General features: G+C 37.9%; 1 protein-coding gene across 2 annotated transcripts in view; it reads left to right on the top strand.

Moving 5' to 3' along the window:
• Nucleotides 1-22,979, top strand: part of Noa36 (zinc finger protein 330 homolog Noa36) — a 269,801-nt gene that overhangs the window by 177,293 nt on the left and 69,529 nt on the right. For both annotated transcript variants that reach the window (XM_090401473.1, XM_090401474.1), the window contains exon 9: nucleotides 4,206-4,323. In XM_090401473.1, coding sequence (XP_090257599.1) covers nucleotides 4,206-4,323 — 118 coding nt within the window. The remainder of the gene's footprint in view (nucleotides 1-4,205; nucleotides 4,324-22,979) is intronic.

Raw genomic sequence — 22,979 nt, 5'->3', positions numbered from 1 at the left:
TAGTCAATTGTCTCCGAACCCCCCCCCCCCAACAACTCATCATTCTTTTGAAAACCAGGCAACCAATTCTGTCCACAGTAATCCATATGCAGCCTAATCAGAGCCTTGTACAGTGGAACCATAACATCCTTACTTCTACCTGTCAGCGTTCTCAACATCATTCCTATAATCTGCTGTGTTGTCTTCACTTTAGCAAAATGTCCACGAAATTTCAAGACCCTCTCCGCCATCATCCCCAAATCTTTTATTTCTTCCACATTTTCTACACCCACCAACTTATACTCTGCATCCCATCTTTGCTTCACAAATTTTAAAACCTTACACTTTGTTACATTAAACTGATATCCTCATAAACTTACCAATTCAGTCTATTCAAGTCCTCTTGCATGGCTACATCTCTTCTACTTCTCATAATTCTACCCAACTTTGCATCATTTGCAAACAACTCTCTATCACCATTTAATCCCCTTCTATCATTTACATGCAAATTAAGCAACAGTGGACCCAAAACAGACCCCAGGCCATACCACTAGTTACTTTCCTCTTCTGGGATATTACTCCCCATACGCAACCTGTTGATACCTACCAGAAGCCAATCCAACACACTAATCTTCCATCCAATCCCATCTGTTTCAGTTTAACTACTAGCTTGTTGTGGCAATCTATGAAATGCCTTTGTAAAATCTAAATATACTATATATGCATCCCCCCCCCTTGTCCATTGTATTCATCACCTTGTTATAATAACTAAGCAGATTGCTAAAACATGATCTTCCTTTAGCAAACCCATGCTGTTCACGAAAGATAATTCTGTTACATTCAACCCAGTTCTGAATCCTTGTCCTCACTAGCTTCTGAAGTGGAACAATTTTATCCTCTTTTCCACTCCTTTGGAACTTGGGCCAATCTAAGACTCGTGTTAAAAAGGTAAGTTAAAGCTGTTGTTAATTCTCTGGAACATTCCCTCAAGATGCATGATTGTTTGTTTACATCAAGTTTACTCAATTCCTCATATACCTTCTGCTCATTCATCATCATTGCCACTGCTCTCAAGTTCTGCATTATGTTGTAATCACATGAATGGAATGCTTTAATGAACTGCTCATTTAACACCTCTACTATATGATCCTCAGTGTTGTCATTCTCTCATTATCACTAACCAACATCATCCTCCCATAATCATTCTTCTTTCTACTGACCACATATAAAAAAACTCCCTAGATTTCTTTTAGCCTCATTTTCTAACTGCTGCTCATTGCCAAGCAAGTCACCTTCCATGCTTGCTCTTTGTACTCCTCATGTAACTGATTATTGCCACTCATTTTGCTGCTTCCACAATGTCTTTTTCTTTCAGATTGCATGCTTCATCTTTTTACTCATCCATTTTACATTCACCTTATTTAATCTTGTAACCTTTGGAATATACCAAAGGTTACAAGATTTAATATTGGACCATTGATTTCCTTCCCACCCAATTCCTCATTCCATGATATCGCTGCAATCTGCCTCCTGGGGTTTGTCATAATCACCCACTTTATAGTTACATATAACCCTTTCTCACAAAAGTCCTGATAAGGCTGGCCACCAAATGGTGGAAGATGTGACACTTCATTTACAATAATATCTTCTGATAATATAATCAAATCCAAGACCCTCAATCCACATGGAGCCTCTGTTATGCTTAAGATAGTTGTCCCTCAAATACTCAAGAAATTCATTCTCTTTGGTTGTAGATGCTGCCTCTTCATTCCAGTCTATATTACCATAACTGAACGGTAACATGGACGGGAATGTTATTCTGCATTCCCAGCCCAATTTGCCTAAACATTTCCTTCTCACTGCCTTTCACATTACCAAGTCTGTAGCAACACCTTACTAAAAATTTTCATTCCTATCTACCTCCACTCCACGCCATACTGTTTCAAAACCATTGTCACTGTTTGCTCCTTCATCTCTGTCCTAGATGGGCACAACTCCTCTGCTATCATCAATAGCACTCCTTCCTTTTTGCTTTGTTTGTCTTCATAAAAGGCTACATATCCATCCATCTCTATTCGTGTCAGAATGTTATCCTCATTCAACCATGTCTCACTTACATCAACAATTTTGAATAAATGAACAAATTCTATTTATAGTTTCATTCCCCTTGTTTCAAATACCTCTAGCATTTATAAACATACACACAATAGCTCATTTCTGTTTATAACAAGTCTCACTGATTCCACTTCTCAGATATGACTCCTCCTCACTTCACCCCATCCATTCCTGTCTGTCATGACTGTTATTAAATCCCCCTTATTCAGCCCTAAATGTCACTTCCACATCCTTGACTATCTTAATCCCTTCTTACCAACTCACACACATCTACTTCTGAAACCATCATCTACACTTCTCACACAATGCCCCCCTGTCCACTGTGACTCCCCCATTTCCTACTTCGTGTTCTTCTCTCTTATTTTCTCTTCACTCATGCCACTCACCTTTCCATTTGCAAACCTTGCTACCTTACTCTCCTGCTCTTCCGTTTACTTCAGTCATTATTTTCTCTTCCAGCAACATTCTCCGACTGACATCAAATCTATTTAAATGTAGCATCTCTTTTATACAGCTCTATCCATCCCTCAAATTCATCCTACACATTCACAAAATGAACTCCTTTCTCCTCACATGACCTCTGCTAGTATACCTTTCATAATCTTTGCTCACCTTCTCAACTCATCATACCTGGGAAACATGTTGACCATCTTATCTGTCATACTGTTATATTTCACTCTCCTTAACAGCCTCTTGACATCCATCCTTACATTCTGCTTGTTACCAGTCAAATAATTTGTACCAGCTACCACTACCAACTCTTTTGCTCGCATATTCCTCTTATCCAATGCATCAATCATCCTGCTCATTTTTCCTTCCAGAAAACAAACCTTGTACACCTTTTCACTCACCACACTTCTAATCATTGGCTACCCCATACATTACTACTCTCAAATCATTTGATATTTCTTTCAAATCTTTCATCCCATTCTTCCTCATATTTCCATGCAAATGTGTAATTCTCCTCAGTTCATTCCTCGTATGTTTAATCTCTTGCCTCATCTTTACCAACTCTACTTTCATCTCTTCATTTACTTTCTCACTGCCATTTACACCATTTGCATTTTCACTACCTTGCACTTCTGCTGTCTTGCCACCCATGCACACTGTCTTACCACTCAGCATTGTTAACTTACTGCCACTTTTGCCTGCCATCTTACCATTATTGCTTAAGCATTCAACTATACTGTCATTTCTGCTTTACTCTCCCATAGCTACATCCACAATCTTTTGCTTACTACAATTCACATGATATCTCATAATCTATAAGCATGCTATGCTTCTTACAGTACTTCTAAGTATTAATTACCAAATACTCGTACACTATAAACCACATTATAGATTTCAGGATTATTAAATCTGCAGTTGGATGTTTATTGATATTTGTTCAATTTCTTAAAATGTTTGTGTATGTGCTATCCAAGATCAAAACTTACTTTTATATGAAGTTTTCATTTTACTAATGTTAATTCACATTATGCACATCTTGAGTGCACTTTTTATTTTATTTTTATTTTTTACATATTTTATAAAAATTTATATTGGGTCATTGCTCTTGTTGATAATATGCATGACTCAAATTTCAGCATCTATATAAAGATATATAGGTTCTCTGGTTGGACTTATATATGCTATCAAACTTTTTAAATACCATTCTTCAAATTAAGACACAGAAATACAGAATGAAAATAATTACATTATGTAAAAATTATTAACTTAAAGTTAAAACGTTATTTTCTTGACCACGAACACTATGGAAACGACTTCTATTTGGGTTTATTGATCAAGTATTTTTTTTAAAACAACTATGTTATACCAACTAGTTTCACCAACTGAGGCTGTTGGCATCTTCAGGGTACATAACTGATATAAGGCACTTAAAGCTAAAACTGTTACAGACTATAAATCAACTGAATCGGTTGATTTATAGTCTGTAACAGTTTTAGCTTTAAGTGCCTTATATCAGTTATGTACCCTGAAGATGCCAACAGCCTCAGTTGGTGAAACTAGTTGGTATAACATAGTTGTTCTAAAAAAAAATACTTGATCAATAAACCCAAATAGAAATCATTTCCATAATTTAAAGTTAATTAACTTGTCATATTTTTTAGACTTGCTATTGTGAAGATCATGTTCGACGAAAAGGTTTCAAGTATGAAAGAAATCAGCCTATACCATGTCCAAAATGCAATTATGAAACTCAACAGACAAAAGATCTCAGTGTCTCAAGTAAGTAATTAACTGTAGATTTGTATTTAAAAAAATGTGTTTAATAGCATTTTACAATGCAGTCAAAATTTGTGCATATCACATAATATCACAGACACGATGTGGCTTTAGAAAATCATTAAATACGGTTATATTTTTGTGCATTAGGATAATGCAAAAATTATCCTACAAGAATGCATAATTATTTATGCATTCTTGCATAAAAACTTTTCAAATAAAAAAAACTTTTTTTTATTTGAAAATAACAAATAAAGCATTTTATTCTCATCTATTAACAACAATACATAAAGTACAGAGTGTTTCAAAAGGACAACCTTTCAGGAGAACAGAGAATAATTTGGAAGACATACAAAAGCTGAGTGAGTGTCATAATGTAGTGAAACACATAAATTTTTGGTTGCATAACTTTATTAGCCAATGACAATACTAGATGGCATGATATGTCATGCCATTTGAAAATGGCGACTTTCGATGGTGAAGAGTGAGCACGTTGTGTGTTTTGGTTTGAGAAAACGAAGTCTGCAACACAAGTTCAGAGGAATTTTCACACACAATACTGCAAAGCACCTCCTAGTAGGCACACGATCTACACATGGCACAAGAATTTTGTGGAAACAAGCTGTTCTGTGCATCATTCAAGGGTAACACAGGAAGGCTGCATTCTGCAGATGCTGTTGTGAAAAAAAGTTTGGGAAAGTTTCCAAAGAAGCCCTGGAAAGTCAACTAGACAGGTGTCTTGTCAAATTGAAATTTCACATGTGGCTATGTGGTGTGTTTTACACCATCCATTTATAAATCACTTAGGGAATTGAAACAACGTAGATCCGAATATAAATTAAATTATACTTTAATAAATATTTCCGATATTTCAGCAATGTCACATTGCCATTTTCAAAAGGAACTTACAAAAAGGCAGTTGCACACAGGTACTAACAATACAGTAACTGAGAATGAAGATATGAAGCTATCGTTCTCCTAGAAGTCCTGATGGTGCCCTCTGGCTGGCTAAGTAGGCGTTCTTGGCCGTTGGGCTGAAGGTCTGCTGATGTATGCCTCCCAAATTTGGGGCAGTCGCATACAACCAAATTTGTTGAGGTTCGGAGAGTTTCTTAGGGCAGAGGCTGATTCCATAAATAATCTTTCGAATTTATATTTGCTCCGGTGTATTACTGTAGCTTTCTTCCACCGTATTCTGTGGCGAGTATCCAGAGCATGGTCTGCCTTTTTGTAAGTTCCTTTTGAAAATGGCAATGTGACATTTCCGAAATATCGGAAATATTTATTAAAGTATAATTTAATTTATATTCGGATGTATGTTGTTTCAATTCCCTAAGTGATTTAAAAATGCATAACCAACGTATAAGCCTGTCTACGAGAATCAACATCATCCACGGGGATACGATCGCACGGAAGGCCCGCCAATATGGTAAAATGAAGTTGAAGCTGTCTAGACAATTAAATCGTCTGACTTTCCTGAAACGCTGCCGGGATAACAAGGTAATCCCGAACTGTGTAAAATTGAAGCACCGTTTTGTTTCGCAAAAAGCGCTCTGTATATACAACCGCGCTAGCTACGCATTACTTCGCAAACAAATCACCGCCACGCGGTTAGGCTTAGCCGAAATTAACGAAGCTATTCGTACCCTCGAAGATGAACTTTCGTGCACTTTAAATCACGAACTGTGGTCAATTTTACGTGACATCTCGTGTACTGCTGCAGACAAAGAGTTTGAAAAGATACGAGGCCAACAGATGAAGAAATTCGATAAATTAAAAAAGAATTCTACCGTCAATCCAAAACTTGCTTCTAACACCGTAATCAACCTTTCTTCAGTCACCCTGAAGCCTGAAGCTCTCAATGTGCTTTCACGTGGCCATAACTTCGCCATTGCTCCCAGAAAAATACCAAGTGAGGATATTATGATCCAGATTGAAAGAGGAATCCACCACCTTCCACATCAGATCGCCAACAGTGTAAGACTGGATGTAGCTTGTGTCCTTTCCATAGCAAAACCACCCAAAACCAATATATCCAACAAGGAATTTAAAGCTCTACAGGAATTGAGAAATAATAAAGAATTAGTTATCACCAAAGCGGATAAGGGAAATGCAACGGTAGTACTTAACCAAAAGGACTACAAAGGTAAGCTGAATGCTCTTCTATTAGATCGGGCTACTTACCTCCCTATCAATTACAACCCCACCAACTCACAAATTCGAAAACTTCACAGGCTAATTAAGAAAGTCACTTCTTGGCCTGCAGAAGTTACCAACAGATTAAAACCGTTTAACTCTATACCCCCCCCCCCCCCCCCCGTATTTACGGACTCCCAAAAATACATAAAGAAAATGTGCCATTACGTCCCATAGTGGATGGCATTGATTCCCCCACATACAAATTAGCTAAACATTTGGCCAAAGAGCTCACACACTATACTGGCAACACTCCATCACACATAAAAAAACTCAGCCCACTCCTCCAAAGCCAGCATAGAAAACCTTACACTCCAACATACTGACATAATGGTCAGCTTCGACGTCTCCTCCTTATTCACAAATGTCCCACTCAAGGAAACTTTAGAGCTAATCCATGCTAAATTTTCTCCCGATATCTCAGCCCTGTTTCAGTTCACAATGAACTCAGGCTATTTCGTTTGGCAGGGAAAATTCTACAAACAAATAGAGGGGACAGCCATGGGCTCACCACTCTCCCCACCCTTGGCCAATTTCTTTATGGAGACCTTTGAGGAAAAAGCCTTAGCCTCTGCCCCACAAAAACCAACCATATGGCTTCGCTACGTTGATGATGTGTTCACTATTTGGCCACATGGCTCTGAAACACTCCTCTCCTTCCTTACACACTTAAACAACCAACACGCCAGAATCAAGTTCACCCTGGAAAAAGAGGAAAACAACTGCCTCCCTTTCCTAGACACACTAGTCACCTGCCAGCCTGATGGAACTTTGGTTTTCTCAGTTTACAGAAAACCCACCCATACAGGCAGATACATCCATCAACAATCCCCCCCCCCCTTACAATAATATGGAGTGGTAAAAACACTATACAACAGGGCTAAACTAATCTGTTCTAACGACATAGCCCTTAACACTGAACTAAATCACATCCTCAACACTTTCTCAGCCAATGGCTACCCCCCAAAAAAATCCAAAAAATATTAAAACCTACAAACCACAGCCCCCCCTCCTCCCCCCCTCCACAAAAAAGATTACTCTAAATCCATCACTATTCCCTACATCCGAGGCACCTCAGAAAAAATTACCAAAATTCTAAATAAACATGACCTCACCTCCTGTTACAGGCCTTACAGAAAATTGGCATCCCTTATCTGCTCTACCAAAGACCAACCACTTCCCCTAGACCTACCTGGTGTATACCAGGTCCCCTGCAGTTGTAAACTGTCGTACTTTGGCCAAACAGGCAGGACAGCGAATATCAGAATTTCTAAACACAAGGACTACATCCGGTTTTACAAGTATAGCCATTCTGGTCTTGCAGACCATGCTCTGGATACTCGCCACAGTATCCAGACTAAAATTCACACAGGAGGAAACACAGAAACTGTGCTTACTTGTATAACAACAACATTGATTAAATAGATTTCATAGATTATATAAGTTCTTTAATCACTTTAGAATGAATTTACTTTCTATATGAAAGTCTCGGTACACCCCATTGAAGAAATAAATAAAACTATATCAAGGGCTTCAAATCATCCTTCAAATTGAGTATCTTAAATAAAATAACAAGTTCATGACTAAGTAAAAACTTACTGAGGTCATTTCTATATGAACCAGTGTGAACTTGTTCACACCCATTCATACAGAAAGGATTTGGTTTTTTTCAGTTATGTAGCCTAATCGCAAAAATGCTTCACACACAAACTTCGTTTGCTTACACTTGGATAAAGGATTAAACAAGAATGCAATTTCTTGACAAGTATAATTTACATATCAGTTCATATTGCAATTATACCCAGGAACTTGAACATTTCAAGTTCCTGGATATTTTGATTTGTCTTGGTAATTTTTCCATATTTTTAAGACAAATCAAAAACTGCCTGGATCCTCTGTTCTTCTAGATATCTGTAGTATCCCTGTCATTGTGGGAACCATTAAATTCAGTATAGGCATCCCAAAAGTACATTAGTACAACATTCCTTGGATAAATACCATCAGGCAGAAGAAAACACAACCACTACACAAATCACAATTCAAATCATGGACACTTTCATGGAAGAACACTTAAATTTGACAGAATCTTGACCAGCAGAACTGATCCTACACAAATTGTGGAGCTCTACCTTATCTTCCTATCAGTAATAATCACAAAAAATCACCTATGAGAGTGCCACTACTATCATCTCCATGCATGTGACTATTCTTATTCTTAAGGTCACTTTATCTTGCATCTATAAACTGCCCTCATGATGCTGGTGAAATGTGCCATGTACATATACAATTAGTAAATTATTTTTATTTTCATTTTAGTCGCACACATTTACCCTTCTCCAGAAAACTTTGGAATGAGAGAAGCGTCCATAAAAATACCTATAGGGAAAAAAAAAAGGTAAAGACAGAAACAGAACACCTGTGAGAAAATTATTGGTATATGCCCATGAGGGAAGGATCATCTATTAACCAGATTGCTCTCTTCTGGATAGCACCAAGAATTTATAGGAAGGCCTTTGGTGATCACTCCAAATGCAATAAATTATCTTAAGGTTGTCGTTATATTTGATTTATGGATTCAACTACCATTGGAGATAAAAACTTTAATAATAAAATTCTATGTTTCAACTCTTACATTGTCATCTTCACAAATATATACATCCCTGTATACATTATTACATTACAGCAACTATCAGCATACTGTAGTAAGCTACCTCACATCTAAAACTACAAACTACCTAACCTGACCTGTTGGTGGTAAATATAAATACAAAAGACTTTTCTTGAATCTGCTTCTGTCTTAAGAAACTACCCTAACCTCAACAAATTTGGTTGTATAAAACTGTCCCAAATTTGGGAAACTCTCATCTTCTTCTACTTCAGCCCAACATCCAAGAATGCCTGATTTAGTCCACTACTGGTGCTATTTACGACTTTGGGCCTACTCTCAATTGGCATGCTCTGGACTCATTACTTAGTGTAGTGCATGTAGGCACATATCTTATCATATTTTGTTCCCTGATGATAGCAATTTGACTTATTGGATATATTAAGTAAATTTACTTTAGTTAATATATTAGTCTACATTGTAATTTCCTTAAAAAATGCAATTATGAATAGCCAATGTATAAGCTTTGCTGCCAGACTTCTCCTTGGATTCTGCCATCATTTGTAAACTTTTGATCTAGGTACATGTAGTTATATTATATTATGTTTTACACACACACACATTTATTTTTTTCAATCATGATCTTTTGTGGAACACTATGATTCTACAGAACCCTAGTTGAGTTATTCTGGTCTATGTACTATATTTAGTGACAAGTAATGTAATTAGACACAGCTGGATTAAAATGATGCTACATAATGAAAAACACATCCCCTCCCACACATACTATGCTGGATACACTCAAGCGAAACAGTTTTCTTGTTACACTAAACATATCTATCTAAATACATTTTTACCTAAGATCCAGATCCTCTTTAAATTTTCACCTGTCAAAAATACATGGTAATCCCCCTATATATTTGGCTTTGTAAAAGGCAGGTCCTGCATTAGTAATTTATTCACATTTTATAATAAAGTGACAGTAGATTTGGTTAAAGGAAATGGTTACACGATTATACTGTTGGACTTTGCAAACCGGTGGTCAGTGTCTGTATGTGTTTAATCAGCATCAACAAATTCCTGATATATACCCTCAAGGGGTGTACAGAATATGATAGTACTACATGAAAAATTTACATAATTACTAACTTCCTATCTACAATTTTCCTCCAAATCAGTCTGTTACTTGTCAAGACTCCAACACTATCAGATCTTATGTCTATCGTCTAAGGCACTTTGTACCGTATCGATCTACCTATATCTTAGTCTTCCTCTGGGTCGTTTTCCTGCCAACCTGGCAGAGACCACTTGTTTTGCTAATCTTTCCATGCCCACTCTGTTTAAGTGACCATACTACCTGAGATTAGCTCTTCTAGCGCATTCCTGGATGCCGATAATGTCAAGTTCTTTCCTAATATCCTCATTTTTCATATGGTATTGCCATTGATGCCATCTGTTCACGCCTCTAATCTTTCTCAGGACCCTCATATCTGCGGTCTCTAGTCTTTGGTCAAGTGTTTTACTTCTGACCCAGCTCTCAGATCTATAAGTTAAAACTGGTTTGAACACTGTCTAGTATACAGATAATTTAGTGTTCCAAATAATTTCTCTATTATTCCATATGAATTTATTCAATTGACTTCCTATCAGCCTTGTTGATTCTGTTGTCTATTTCCATATTTTTACCATCTGCACTAGAAATCGTGCCTAAGTAGATGAAATGTTTTACTTGTTCCACGGGTTCTCTGTTCTCATAAAGTGAAGATCTGATCCTGACAGCCTCTATTTGGCCTGAATCCAGCTTGTTCTTCACCAAGCTTTTCTTCCACAATTCTTCTCGACCGTTTCTCAAGTATACTTGCATAGATCTTGCCAGGAACACACAGTAGGGAAATACCTCTGTACTTCTCACATTCAGTTTTATTTCCCTTTTTATATATGGGTACTATTAGAGCTCTACTCCAATCATCAGGAATTCATCTCTTTGTCCAGGCCTTTTGTACTATGTAGTAAAGCCACTGTAAGACTTTTATAATACCATACTTCAGCATTTCTGGTCGAATATCATCTACTCCTGCTGCCTTTTCACATTTCAACTCTTTGATGGCTTTTTCTACTTCAAGTATGGATATGTATTCCTGACTGTATGCCTTCAAGGATATCTATTTCTCTGGTTTTCATCACTTTTATCATCTCTAACTCATTTTACAGCACTTTTTCCTTCATTTCTAAGCTTCTTCAACAACCTCCAGAATATCTTACAACCTTCTTGATATTTATTTTCTATGTTCTTGCCAAAGTCCTCCCATAACTTTTGTTTAGCTAGTTTTACACAGTGTTTAGCTTTCTTGCATTTGTCTCTGTATTCTCTAAGAGCACAAGCTAACTTATTTGCCAGGAACTTTTGATATGCTTTCTTCTTTTCCTTCACTGCTTCTTTAACTGTCATGTGTCCACCATGGAGTTCTGATTTTTCTATCCTTGCAGACAACCTCATCACATGCCTCTCTGGCTGAATCAATCAGGGTTTTCTTCAAGGTTTGCCACTGAATCTCCAAGGTTTGGTTCCTGTTCTCAAACTCTTTCATTTTTTCTTCAATAATTTTTGTGTATTTTAGTCTACAGTTCACATCTGAGAGCTGCTCAACTTTTATTTGCTTTAAAACTTTCTTACATGTTATTCTTTTCAATATGAAATTCAATTTTATCCTGCTCAAGACTAAATAGTGATCACTTCCAATTTCAAATCCTCTGTACACTCTGGTGTCCTGCACCAGGGAGAAACACCACTATCAACAATAACATAGTCAATGAGACTTTTCTTATTCCTTGCCTCTTCTCTCCATATGAATTTGTGCACATTTTTATGTTGGAACATGGTGTTAGTAATAACCAGTCCATGTCCTGAGAAGAAATGCAACAGGTGTTTGCCATTATTATTAGCTTTGCTCTTTTCTCCAAATTTTCCCAAAATATTTTTGTATGTCTCACAATCACTTCTTACTCTTCATGTTGGAGGCTTAATGGATTTTTTACAGCACTCAAAAAGAATTAAAATAGACTTTAATACTTCCTATATTTCGTCCTAGTCACTAGGACATCTACGGGGATTACAAAAAAATTTAATGTAACATATGCACAAATAGCAAACAATACTAAGCCCAACCACGTGGGTGACACTAAAGTCCTATCTAGGTAGAGCGCCCTCTAAGGGCAGTAGTAGGTGGCCTGGAATGTAAGGTGGGACCTCTGGTGATGAGTGTTTCCCAAATCTTTGGAAGCTTAATGCACCCATATTTATTGATATTTGGTTGGTTTTTGAGAGCTGCTGCTGCTTCTAAGAAAAGTCTCTCTTTCTTGAATTTGCTCTGGTGGAGCATGGTGGTTTTCTTCCATGATACTCTGTGGGTGGTGTCCAAAACATGGTCAGCCAAGCCTGAATGGCCATAGTTGTGTTTGAAGATGTAAGACTTGTGTTCCTCTAGACGGATGGATGCTGATCTGCCTGTCTGTCCAAAGTACCCCAGCTTACAGGAACAGGGTACTTTGTAAACTCCAGGCAGAGAGAGAGGAGGGAGCTGATCTTTCGTAGAACGGATAAGGGTAGCCAGTTTGCGGTGGGGCTTGTATGCTGTGTGTAGATTGTATTGTTTTAGTATCTTGGCTATTTTTTCCGATGTGCCACGGATGTAGGGTATGGTGATCGCATTTTTAAATTCTTGTTGACGAGAAGGAAGGGGAATGGGGGAGGAGTTGATTATTTTTTTGATACTGTGATCGCTGTAGCCATTGGAGAGGAAAGTGCTGTGTATGTGGTTAAGCTCATTAGTGAGGGCGGTTCCACTGGAACAAAGATTGTGGGCTCTCTTGGTAAGAGTGTTAATAATGCCATATTGTTGAGAGGGGTGGTGGTGGGAGAGTTTGTGAATGTATCTGCCTGTGTGTGTGGGTTTTCTGTATACGGTGAAGGTAAGTGTATCATTAGGCAGGCATGTGACTATCCGCACAGAGAGAATTCCAAAAAATAAAAAATAAACACATCAAGAAATTTAGCAACCTTGTGAAAAACAAACCACAACCACAAATTCAACCTCTCCAGACAGTAATAAACCTCTCTTCCAAAAGGCTCAATGACGATGCCGTCAGCGCCCTTTGCCTCGGCCATAATTTTGCCGTCGCTCCGAAAGAAGTGCTGGTGCTTGACGTAATGGTGAACATCGAACGTGGAATCGGTCGCTTACCGTCGGAGATGGCTAACAACATCAGACTTGACGTAGCCAACATCCTCGCGCATTCTTCTCCGCCAAAAAGTAATTTATCATATGCCCAACGCACGGCTCTCCTGAAACTACGTAAAGAAAAAAGTATCGTCATCAGAGCGGATAAGTGTAATGCCATAGTCGTTCTTAACACCAGCGAATATAAGCGTAAAATGAACATTATCCTCCGCGATCGTGCTACCTACATCCCGCTAGAACACGACCCCACAAAAACACAAGTTAAGAAACTTAAAATTCTACTCAAAAAAGTATCTTCCTGGCCCCCAGATGTCACGAAAAAACTTAAACCTTTCCGCTCCCGTCCCCCCCGAATATACGGTTTACCAAAAATCCACAAACCCAACTCCCCACTCAGGCCTATAGTAGATGCTACCAATGCACCTTGCTATAGACTATCTAAACAGCTGGCCAACTCTCTGATCCCCCTCACCGGAAGGTCCCCTTCCTATATAAAAAACTCGACCCACTTTAAAGCCCTCACAGAAAATTTAACCTTGAAGAAGACAGACATATTGGTAAGCTTTGATATCTCCTCTTTGTTTACCAATATTCCCTTAATTGACACCTTATCTCTCTTAGAAAAGGTTTTTCCCTCTGACATCTTAGATCTCTTTTCCTTTGCCATTAACTCTGGATATTTCTCTTGGAACAACAAAATCTACAAGCAGATAGAGGGAACTGCCATGGGTTCCCCCCTCTCACCCCCCCTTGCCAATTTCTATATGGAAGATTTCGAAAAACGAGCCATAGACTCAGCCCCACTCAAACCTTCTATCTGGCTAAGATATGTAGATGATGTGTTCTCTATTTGGCCTCATGGCCCAGACACGTTAGACTCCTTCCTCAGTCATCTCAATAGTCTACATCCAAGAATCCAGTTCACTATAGAAAAGGAAAAGAACAATTGTTTACCCTTCCTAGACACCTTAGTCACACGCCTGCCTAATGATACACTTACCTTCACCGTATACAGAAAACCCACACACACAGGCAGATACATTCACAAACTCTCCCACCACCAACCCTCTCAACAATATGGCATTATTAAAACTCTTACCAAGAGAGCCCACAATCTTTGTTCCAGTGGAACCGCCCTCACTAATGAGCTTAACCACATACACAGCACTTTCCTCTCCAATGGCTACAGCGATCACAGTATCAAAAAAATAATCAACTCCTCCCCCATTCCCCTTCCTTCTCGTCAACAAGAATTTAAAAATGCGATCACCATACCCTACATCCGTGGCACATCGGAAAAAATAGCCAAGATACTAAAACAATACAATCTACACACAGCATACAAGCCCCACCGCAAACTGGCTACCCTTATCCGTTCTACGAAAGATCAGCTCCCTCCTCTCTCTCTGCCTGGAGTTTACAAAGTACCCTGTTCCTGTAAGCTGGGGTACTTTGGACAGACAGGCAGATCAGCATCCATCCGTCTAGAGGAACACAAGTCTTACATCTTCAAACACAACTATGGCCATTCAGGCTTGGCTGACCATGTTTTGGACACCACCCACAGAGTATCATGGAAGAAAACCACCATGCTCCACCAGAGCAAATTCAAGAAAGAGAGACTTTTCTTAGAAGCAGCAGCAGCTCTCAAAAACCAACCAAATATCAATAAATATGGGTGCATTAAGCTTCCAAAGATTTGGGAAACATTCATCACCAGAGGTCCCACCTTACATTCCAGGCCACCTACTACTGCCCTTAGAGGGCGCTCTACCTAGATAGGACTTTAGTGTCACCCACGTGGTTGGGCTTAGTATTGTTTGTTATTTGTGCATATGTTACATTAAATTTTTTTGTAATCCCCGTAGATGTCCTAGTGACTAGGACGAAATATAGGAAGTATTAAAGTCTATTTTAATTCTTTTTGAGTGCTGTAAAAAATCCATTAAGCCTCCAACATGATGTCCTCACAGCACTTAAGCCTCTACACACACTTCTTACTCTGCTATTTAAATCCCCAACAAGGACCAACTTTTCCTTTTTCATTGTGTCAGTAGCTTTCTCTAGAGCCTCAAAAAATTCCTCCACTTCTACCTTAGTAGAACCTTCTGTGGGACCATAGGCACAAATAAGTCTTGTCCAGTTCCCCATTCTCATATTTGCCCACATTACTCTACCTTAAGACCGACTGCCATTCGAGAAGATTAGCCTCGTATTTTGTGTTGAATACTATGGCTACTCCTTCTTTTCCTTGATTGTCATTGCCTGAATATAACATTTTGTATTTATTGCTCAGAAAGATCTCACCAGTTTTTATCTTTTTTGATTCAGTCACCCCTATTATGTCGATCTGGTACTTATCTAATTCCTCAGCTAGCTCCATTTCTTTGCCATTCAGACTTCTTATGTTGATAGTACCAATCTCTAACTCTGCAATGTTGAGTTGGGTTGCGCTTTCATATTTGTTCCAGTAGCTGACTTTTTGCTGTTTGCCCTGGTTCCCTGGCGAAAACAACGAGGGCCTTGTTTATCCGGGCGATGCCCCAGCCGACATGAAATTTTATCATGTTGTACCATCATTTTGTATATTGGTTTAAGCCAATATGCAAAATGTTGGTACCAATAAGAATACAATTTGGTCAGCTAAATCCCAAATTGCCAGCCCATCCTCATTTGTTCAGTATCCAGGTAGATACCCAACAGGGTGCACCACGAGAAGGTGAGGAGTGGACATTAGGTCAGAAGCCCTAGTTGGTTCTCTGCATTCCTTTAAAGGCTATGTGGAGGACTCCTCTCAGTTATACAGCTTTGACCCTTAAGTACCCCCTTTAATCAGCATGTTTATAATACTGTAAAATCCCTTTTTTACACTTTTCAGGAAACTGATGGAAAAAAAGTGCAAATAGCAGGAAATGTAAAAAAATATTTAAAAAGGGTAAAAGATGATTTACTGCTAGTATTTGAGTCTACATACTAGAGTACAAAATTTAATAACTGAAAATAAACGTATTTACAATGTATTTACATATATCTATTTAAAAAAATTTTTAATTGTTGGTTGTTTTTGCTTTTCGTTTTTTTTTTTTTTTTTTTTTTTTTTTTTTTTGACTTAGCACCAGATTGCTTTGCATTGAGTTCAATGCTTGACCTGTTTTTTACTATTGTGTTCAAAGTTGACACGGAGAGACCAAGATCTTATGCTAAATGCACACGTGTTCTGGTATGCCAATTTACACATCACAGAATTGCTATCTTTTCTTCTACCGAAATATATTTTCTGTCTTTTTTCTCCATGTTACTAACATGTGTAATCCACCACCGCATAGCAACTTTGACACGCTAAATTACGTTGCAGAAATTCTGCAATATCAATTCTTACTGTGATTGAAAAATCACGGTATCGCTCATCACTACAGTACTGCTGCATGCACGCAAGTCACCGTGATGGCAGAAATGAAACTACAGCCGAAAGCAACGCCACCTGAGAACAGAAATGCGCAGATTTCAGCTGAAATCGATTCGAAAATCGGTATTGCTGCCACCGAGAAAAAAAAATATGCAAATCACGGAAAATAATGTCCACATCAAGTTGTTAATGGCAGGAAAACAATACATCGTGAGAATAGGTCTTAAGACGGGATCGACAGAAAATGACGTAAATGGCAGGAAAACGTAAATTGCGGTAGAACGTAAAAAGGGTTTTACTGTATATATATTATAAGCATGCTTATTTCCTGGAGGTTTCCCTTAATAATAATAAATTTGACATATGTCTCAATAAGACAGTTCACAAATACTAATTTACAAATAAAGATTCTACTGAAAAAGTTTCTATCAGTGGGCAGTGTCTGCATATGCAGACACTGCTCACCAGTTTGCAAAGTCCAGCAGTGTCATGGTGTAACCATTTCCTTTAACCAATTCTGTTGTCACTTTATTATAAAATGTGAATAAATTACTAATGCAGGATCTACCTTTTACAAAGCCAAGCTTCCCACTGTAGAGTATCTATTCCTATCCACCCATTCCTGAATTCTACTTTTAACCAACTTTACCAATACTTTAACCACCTCTCCTAAGATACTAAATCATATTCATCATATTCCTGTGTATCCTCAATGGGTGTAAACAATACTATAATATCACTATGAAAAGTTTACATTATTACTAACTTCCTATCGACAGTTTTCCTCCAAATTAGTCTCTTATCTGCCAGGACTCCAATATTATCATATCGTATATTTTGGTCTCCTAAGGTACTTCTTAGTCTGTCTTTGAGTCTTTTTTCTACTATCTTGGTATCAGATACCTGCTTTGCAAATCTCTTCTCTCCCATTCTGTTAAACTGACCATAAAACCTAAGATTAACTCTCCTTACACAATGAAAACAATATCAAGTTACTGAATGAAAACAATATCAAGTTACTTCTCTAATGTTGTCAGTTTTAATATAATTCTGCCGATGATGCCATCTGTTTACTCCCCTAATTTTTCTCAGAATCTGTAGTCTCCAGTATTTGATCAACTGTTTTACTAACCTAGCTCTCAGATCCATAAGTTAAAACAGTTTCAGTAAATGTCATCTTGTATACTGCTAGTTTAATGTTTTGGCTAATTTTCTCATATTCCATATAAATTTATTCAGTTGACGCTCTACAATTTCAGCTTTGTTTATTCTGTTATCTGTTTCCATATTTAATTTTCATCTTCATTAAAAATTATGCCTATATAGCTCAAATGTTTTACTTGCTCTAGAGGCTCTGTATTCAAAATACAGTTGAAGTTTTCAATGTTTCTGCTTATTTTTATAATGTTAGACTTTTTTATTGCTGATATTCATGCCATATTTGTTACAGCTTATTGAGTTTAGTTAGAGAATTATGTGGATTTATTTAGGAATACATCGCATACATAAAGTAAAATGCTGAGTTGAATATCTCCAATTTTGATATCAAGCTATTGCCACTTTCCTTCATAATGTGATTCATATAGCTGATTAATAACAGTGTAAATACTCTGCACCTTTTTTTCTCACACACGATTTTTATCAAGTACCTCCTTCAATTCTAACAGCCGACTTAAAAATTAAATACTGACTGGACAACTCAGTGTAATGTTCCTTTTTCTCATATAACTGTAGCATTCTATTTTCTCTTGGCACTTTTCCAGATTACAAAACTTAAATACAAATCCTTGTTATATTCCTCTGTTTTTCTCAGCACTCTGTCTTCAAGTTGAATATCTGATCCTAGCAAACTCTGTCTGGACAGAACCCACCTTTTTTTTCTCCAAGTTTTCTTTTCCACAATTTTTCCTAGCCTCTTCTCAAGTATGCTTATATAAATCTTACCTGAAATACCTCTGTAATTTTCACATTTAGTTTTATTTTCCTTTTTTATAGATGGATACTATGAGAGTTCTACACTAATCATCTGGAATTTGACCTCAGTTATGCAGTGTTTTGCATATGCAAAAGATTGTTATGCAGTGCAACTACCACAAAACATTTTATACCTCCATACTTGAGCATTTCTGGTTGAATATTGTCTCCTCTACGTGCCTTCCCACATTTCAATTTTTTGTTGCTTTTTCTACTTCAAGTATTGATATGTATTCCTGAGTGCATTCCTGTTGAATGTTTTTTAATCACCATTTTGTCACTTCTTGTTTCATTCAATAGTTTTTCAAAATAATTACTCCAGACATCTGGAATATCTTTTTCTTCAGTTTTCATATCACCTGTATGATCACTGATTTCATTTACAGTACTCTTTCCTTCATTTCTACAGTTTTTCAGTAGCTTCCAGAACATTTTGTCACATTACTGATATCATCATCATCATCAAATTCCTGATATATACCCTCAAGGGATGTACAGGATATGATAGTACTACATGAAAAATTTACATCATTACTAACTTCCTATCTACAATTTTCCTCCAAATCAGTCTGTTACCTGTCAAGACTGACATTATCAGATCTTATATTTCTATCTTCTAAGGCACTTTTTATTTTATCAGTCCACCTATATATTTGTCTTCCTCTGGGTCTTTTTCCTGCCAGCCTTCCAGAGAACAATTGTTTTGCTAATCTTTCCTCTCCCATTCTGTTTAAGTGACCATAGTACCTGAGATTAGCTCTGCTAATGCATTAATCTTTTATGTTCTTGCTATTGTTCCCAAGACTTTTGTTTAGCTGCTTTTATACATGGCTTTGCTTTCTTACATTTTTCATTGTGTTTTCTCAGAGCACATCTGACTTACTTTCCAGGAACTCTAAGCTTACTTCCTTTCCATGAGTGTCTCTTTAGGTTCTTGATTTCACCATGGAGTTCTGATTTTTCTGTCTTTCCAAACAACTTCATCTTACGCCTGAATCAATCAAACTAAATCTCATAGGTTCGATTATTGTTTTCCAACTCCTTCATTTTTTAATTCAGTATTATTTGTATACCTAAATCTAGAATTTACCAGATATATTATTGTGTCCTGAACTAGTGTGAAGATATCATTATCCACAATAACATAGTCAGTGAGGCTTTTCTTATGCCTTCTCTTCACGTGAACTTGTGCACATTTTTATGTTGGAACATAAAATGTTCCATCATAAATATGTGTTAGTGATGATTAATCAGCATCCTGAACAAAAATCCTACTGGTACTTACCATTGTTATTACAGGTATCTCCATGGAGTCAGTAGACTCATCGCAGGAGACCCAAACTATCAAAACAATATGTATCATATCTGTTCTTGAATTCATTTACAGACGAAACACTCACAACTGAGTCAGGCAGTGCATTCCACTCATCCACAAAAAACCTCGTTCTCACACCCTTGTTAACCACACTTTTCCTTAATTTCCAGGGATGATCTCTTGTTCCTCCATCACTATCACACAGCTGAAACATTACCCCTGCATCAATCTTATAAAAACCTTTTAGTAATTTAAATATTTCTGTCATATCCCCCTCTTCTCCTCCTATCAACCAAACTTTGCAATTCACAAGCTCTCAATCTATCAATGTAGGGAGCATTTTTTACATCACTCACCAACTTAGTCACTCTCCTCTGAACCCTTTCCACAGCCTCCTCATCTCCAAGGAATCCAGGTGACCAGACCTGAGCACAGTAATCTAAATGTGGAAGTATCAACATTTTATAAAGAGGAATAATAACCTCTTTATCTCTGGATGTCAGTGTGTTCCTCAATAACCAAGTAATCCTATGTGCAATCTTGAACACCTTAGCAATGTGTCCCCTGAATTTCATCTCCCTATCTACCAACACCCCTAAGTCCCTAGTCTCATCAATCTCTTGGAGTACCATTCCATCAATGTAGTACACAGCTGGTAATCTTATATTCCCAAAATGCATAACGTGACACTTTCCCACATTGAACTGACATCCATTTCCTTTTGCCCATTTTACCAGCTTATTTAAATCATCCTTCAAACTCTCAACATCAGCTTGATTTTTTATTGCGCTACCCAACTTTGCATCATCAGCAAACAACTGAACATCTCCCTGTAAGCCATTTCCTATATCATTTACGTACAAATTAAACAATAACGGCCCAAGCACAGAGCCCTGCGGCACACCACTGGTCACCTGCCTCATCCTGGACTCTGCTCCTCCATACACCACCTTCTGGTATCTCTCCCTGAGCCATTCTCCTATCCATATCACTAGTTTAGTATCCATCCCCATCTGCTCCAGTTTGCACAACAGTATTCCATGGGGTACCTGTCAAAAACCTTAGCAAAATCCAGAAGTACCACTGTGTATAGCCATTATTATTATTATTATTATCTTTGCCATTTTCCCAACACATATTCATTTCATGCTCTATTTATATCTCCGAGGCCCTGCTCTTTTCTTTATATCAGCTGCTTTCTTTCTGATGATTTGAAAAATTCCTTCACTTTTTCCTTGGGAAGGGGAGAGGGAGAACCTCCTACGGATCTAATATAAATGAGTTACAATGTTCATTTCTCCATTTTGATGTTTGCTTATATTCTATCTATCCCAATGGCTTTAACAGGCCTTTAAGGCCTACAACCTTCCAAGCATGCTTGGATTTCGTAACCGAAATACGAGGATAGAATGGTCACTCCTATGCCTCAAGGTATTCTTGGCTGTATTCCTGTGTGTTCACGGGGCCGGTTTGCCTGCTTGCGGGATGAAAAACACCCGATAAACTGGCGGAAAAAACCCTACTGCCCGCAGCCAAGACCGGCTAACTTGGCTATGACTGAGGAAGATCCTTCAGCTCCTCACGTCTCCGACGGGAATCGAACCTAGGACACTCCTTCCCCAGGCATATGGTTGCGAAGCGCAAAGCCACTAGGCTAACCGTGCGGACAGTTTGATTATATTACTATACTTTATCATGCCTGCTATTGAAGAAGATTATTTTCATGTTTTACGTCAAAAACCGTAGCTACTCCTTTCATTCCTTGATCATCACTGTCTGAATATAGCATCTTGTTTTTTAGAAAATGTTCACCTGTTTTTGATCTTCTTTGTCTCAGTAACACCAGTTATGTCAATGTGATACTTCTCTAATTCTTTTGACAATTCCACTTCTTTTTCATTGATACTCCAAATGTTTGTGGTTGTTATCGGCTCTGCTGATGACAAGCTTGAGTTGTTCCAGTAGACCTTTCACTCTTTGCGTAGTTTCCTGATGAAAACAGCCGGGTTCTTGTTTAACTGGGCAACACCCAGCTGACATGACTTTTCATCTTATTGTACCATCATTATCTTTGGTTGAAGCCAATTCATGTTTGGTGTTGAAGACTATAGCTACTCCTTCCTTCCTCTGATCATCAGTGCATGAATATAACATCTTATTGTTATTTAGAAGAATCTCACCAGTTTTCGTCTTCTTTGTTTCAGTAACACGAATTATGTTGAAGTGGTACTTCTCTTATTCTTTTATCAGTTTCGCTTCTTAAGTTTATGATGCGTGTCTTCAGTGGCAGATTACCCATTAAGGCAATGAGGCATGTGTCTAGCGGCCTCAAGCTTTGGGACCTCCAAGCAAAGACATTTTCCTATAGTGTTTTAAAATAGATTAAAGTTTTCAGTAAACATCACCGGCTGGGGCGTCGCCCGGTTAAACAAGGCTCCGTTGTTTTCGCCAGGGAACCAGGGTGAACAGCGAAAAGTCAGCTCCTGAAACAAATCTAAAAGCACACCCCCAACTTAACATCACCAGAGTTAAAGATCGGTACTATCAACATAAGAAGTCTGAATGGCAAAGAAATGGAGCTAGCTGAGGAATTAGATAAGTACAAGATCGACATAATAGGGGTGACTGAAACTAAAAAGACAAAAACTGGTGAGATCTTTCTGAGCAATAAATACAAAATGTTATATTCAGGCAACGACACTCAAGGAGAAGGAGTAGCCATAGTATTCAACACAAAATACGAGGCTAATCTTCTTGAATGGCAGTCAATCTCAAGTAGAGTAATGTGGGCAAATATGAGAATGGGGAACTGGACAATGAGACTTATTTGTGCCTATGGGCCGACTGAAGGTTCTACTAAGGTAGAAGTGGAGGAATTTTTTTATGCTTTAGAAAAAGCAACTGACACAAAGAAAAAGGAAAAGT

The sequence above is a fragment of the Typopeltis vanoorti genome, chromosome 12, assembly GCF_054136105.1.
Source record: "Typopeltis vanoorti isolate ZY-2024b chromosome 12, IOZ_Tvanoo_1.0, whole genome shotgun sequence".
Taxonomy (NCBI): Eukaryota; Metazoa; Arthropoda; class Arachnida; order Uropygi; family Thelyphonidae; genus Typopeltis; species Typopeltis vanoorti.
This window is presented reverse-complemented; position numbering and strand designations above follow the sequence as displayed.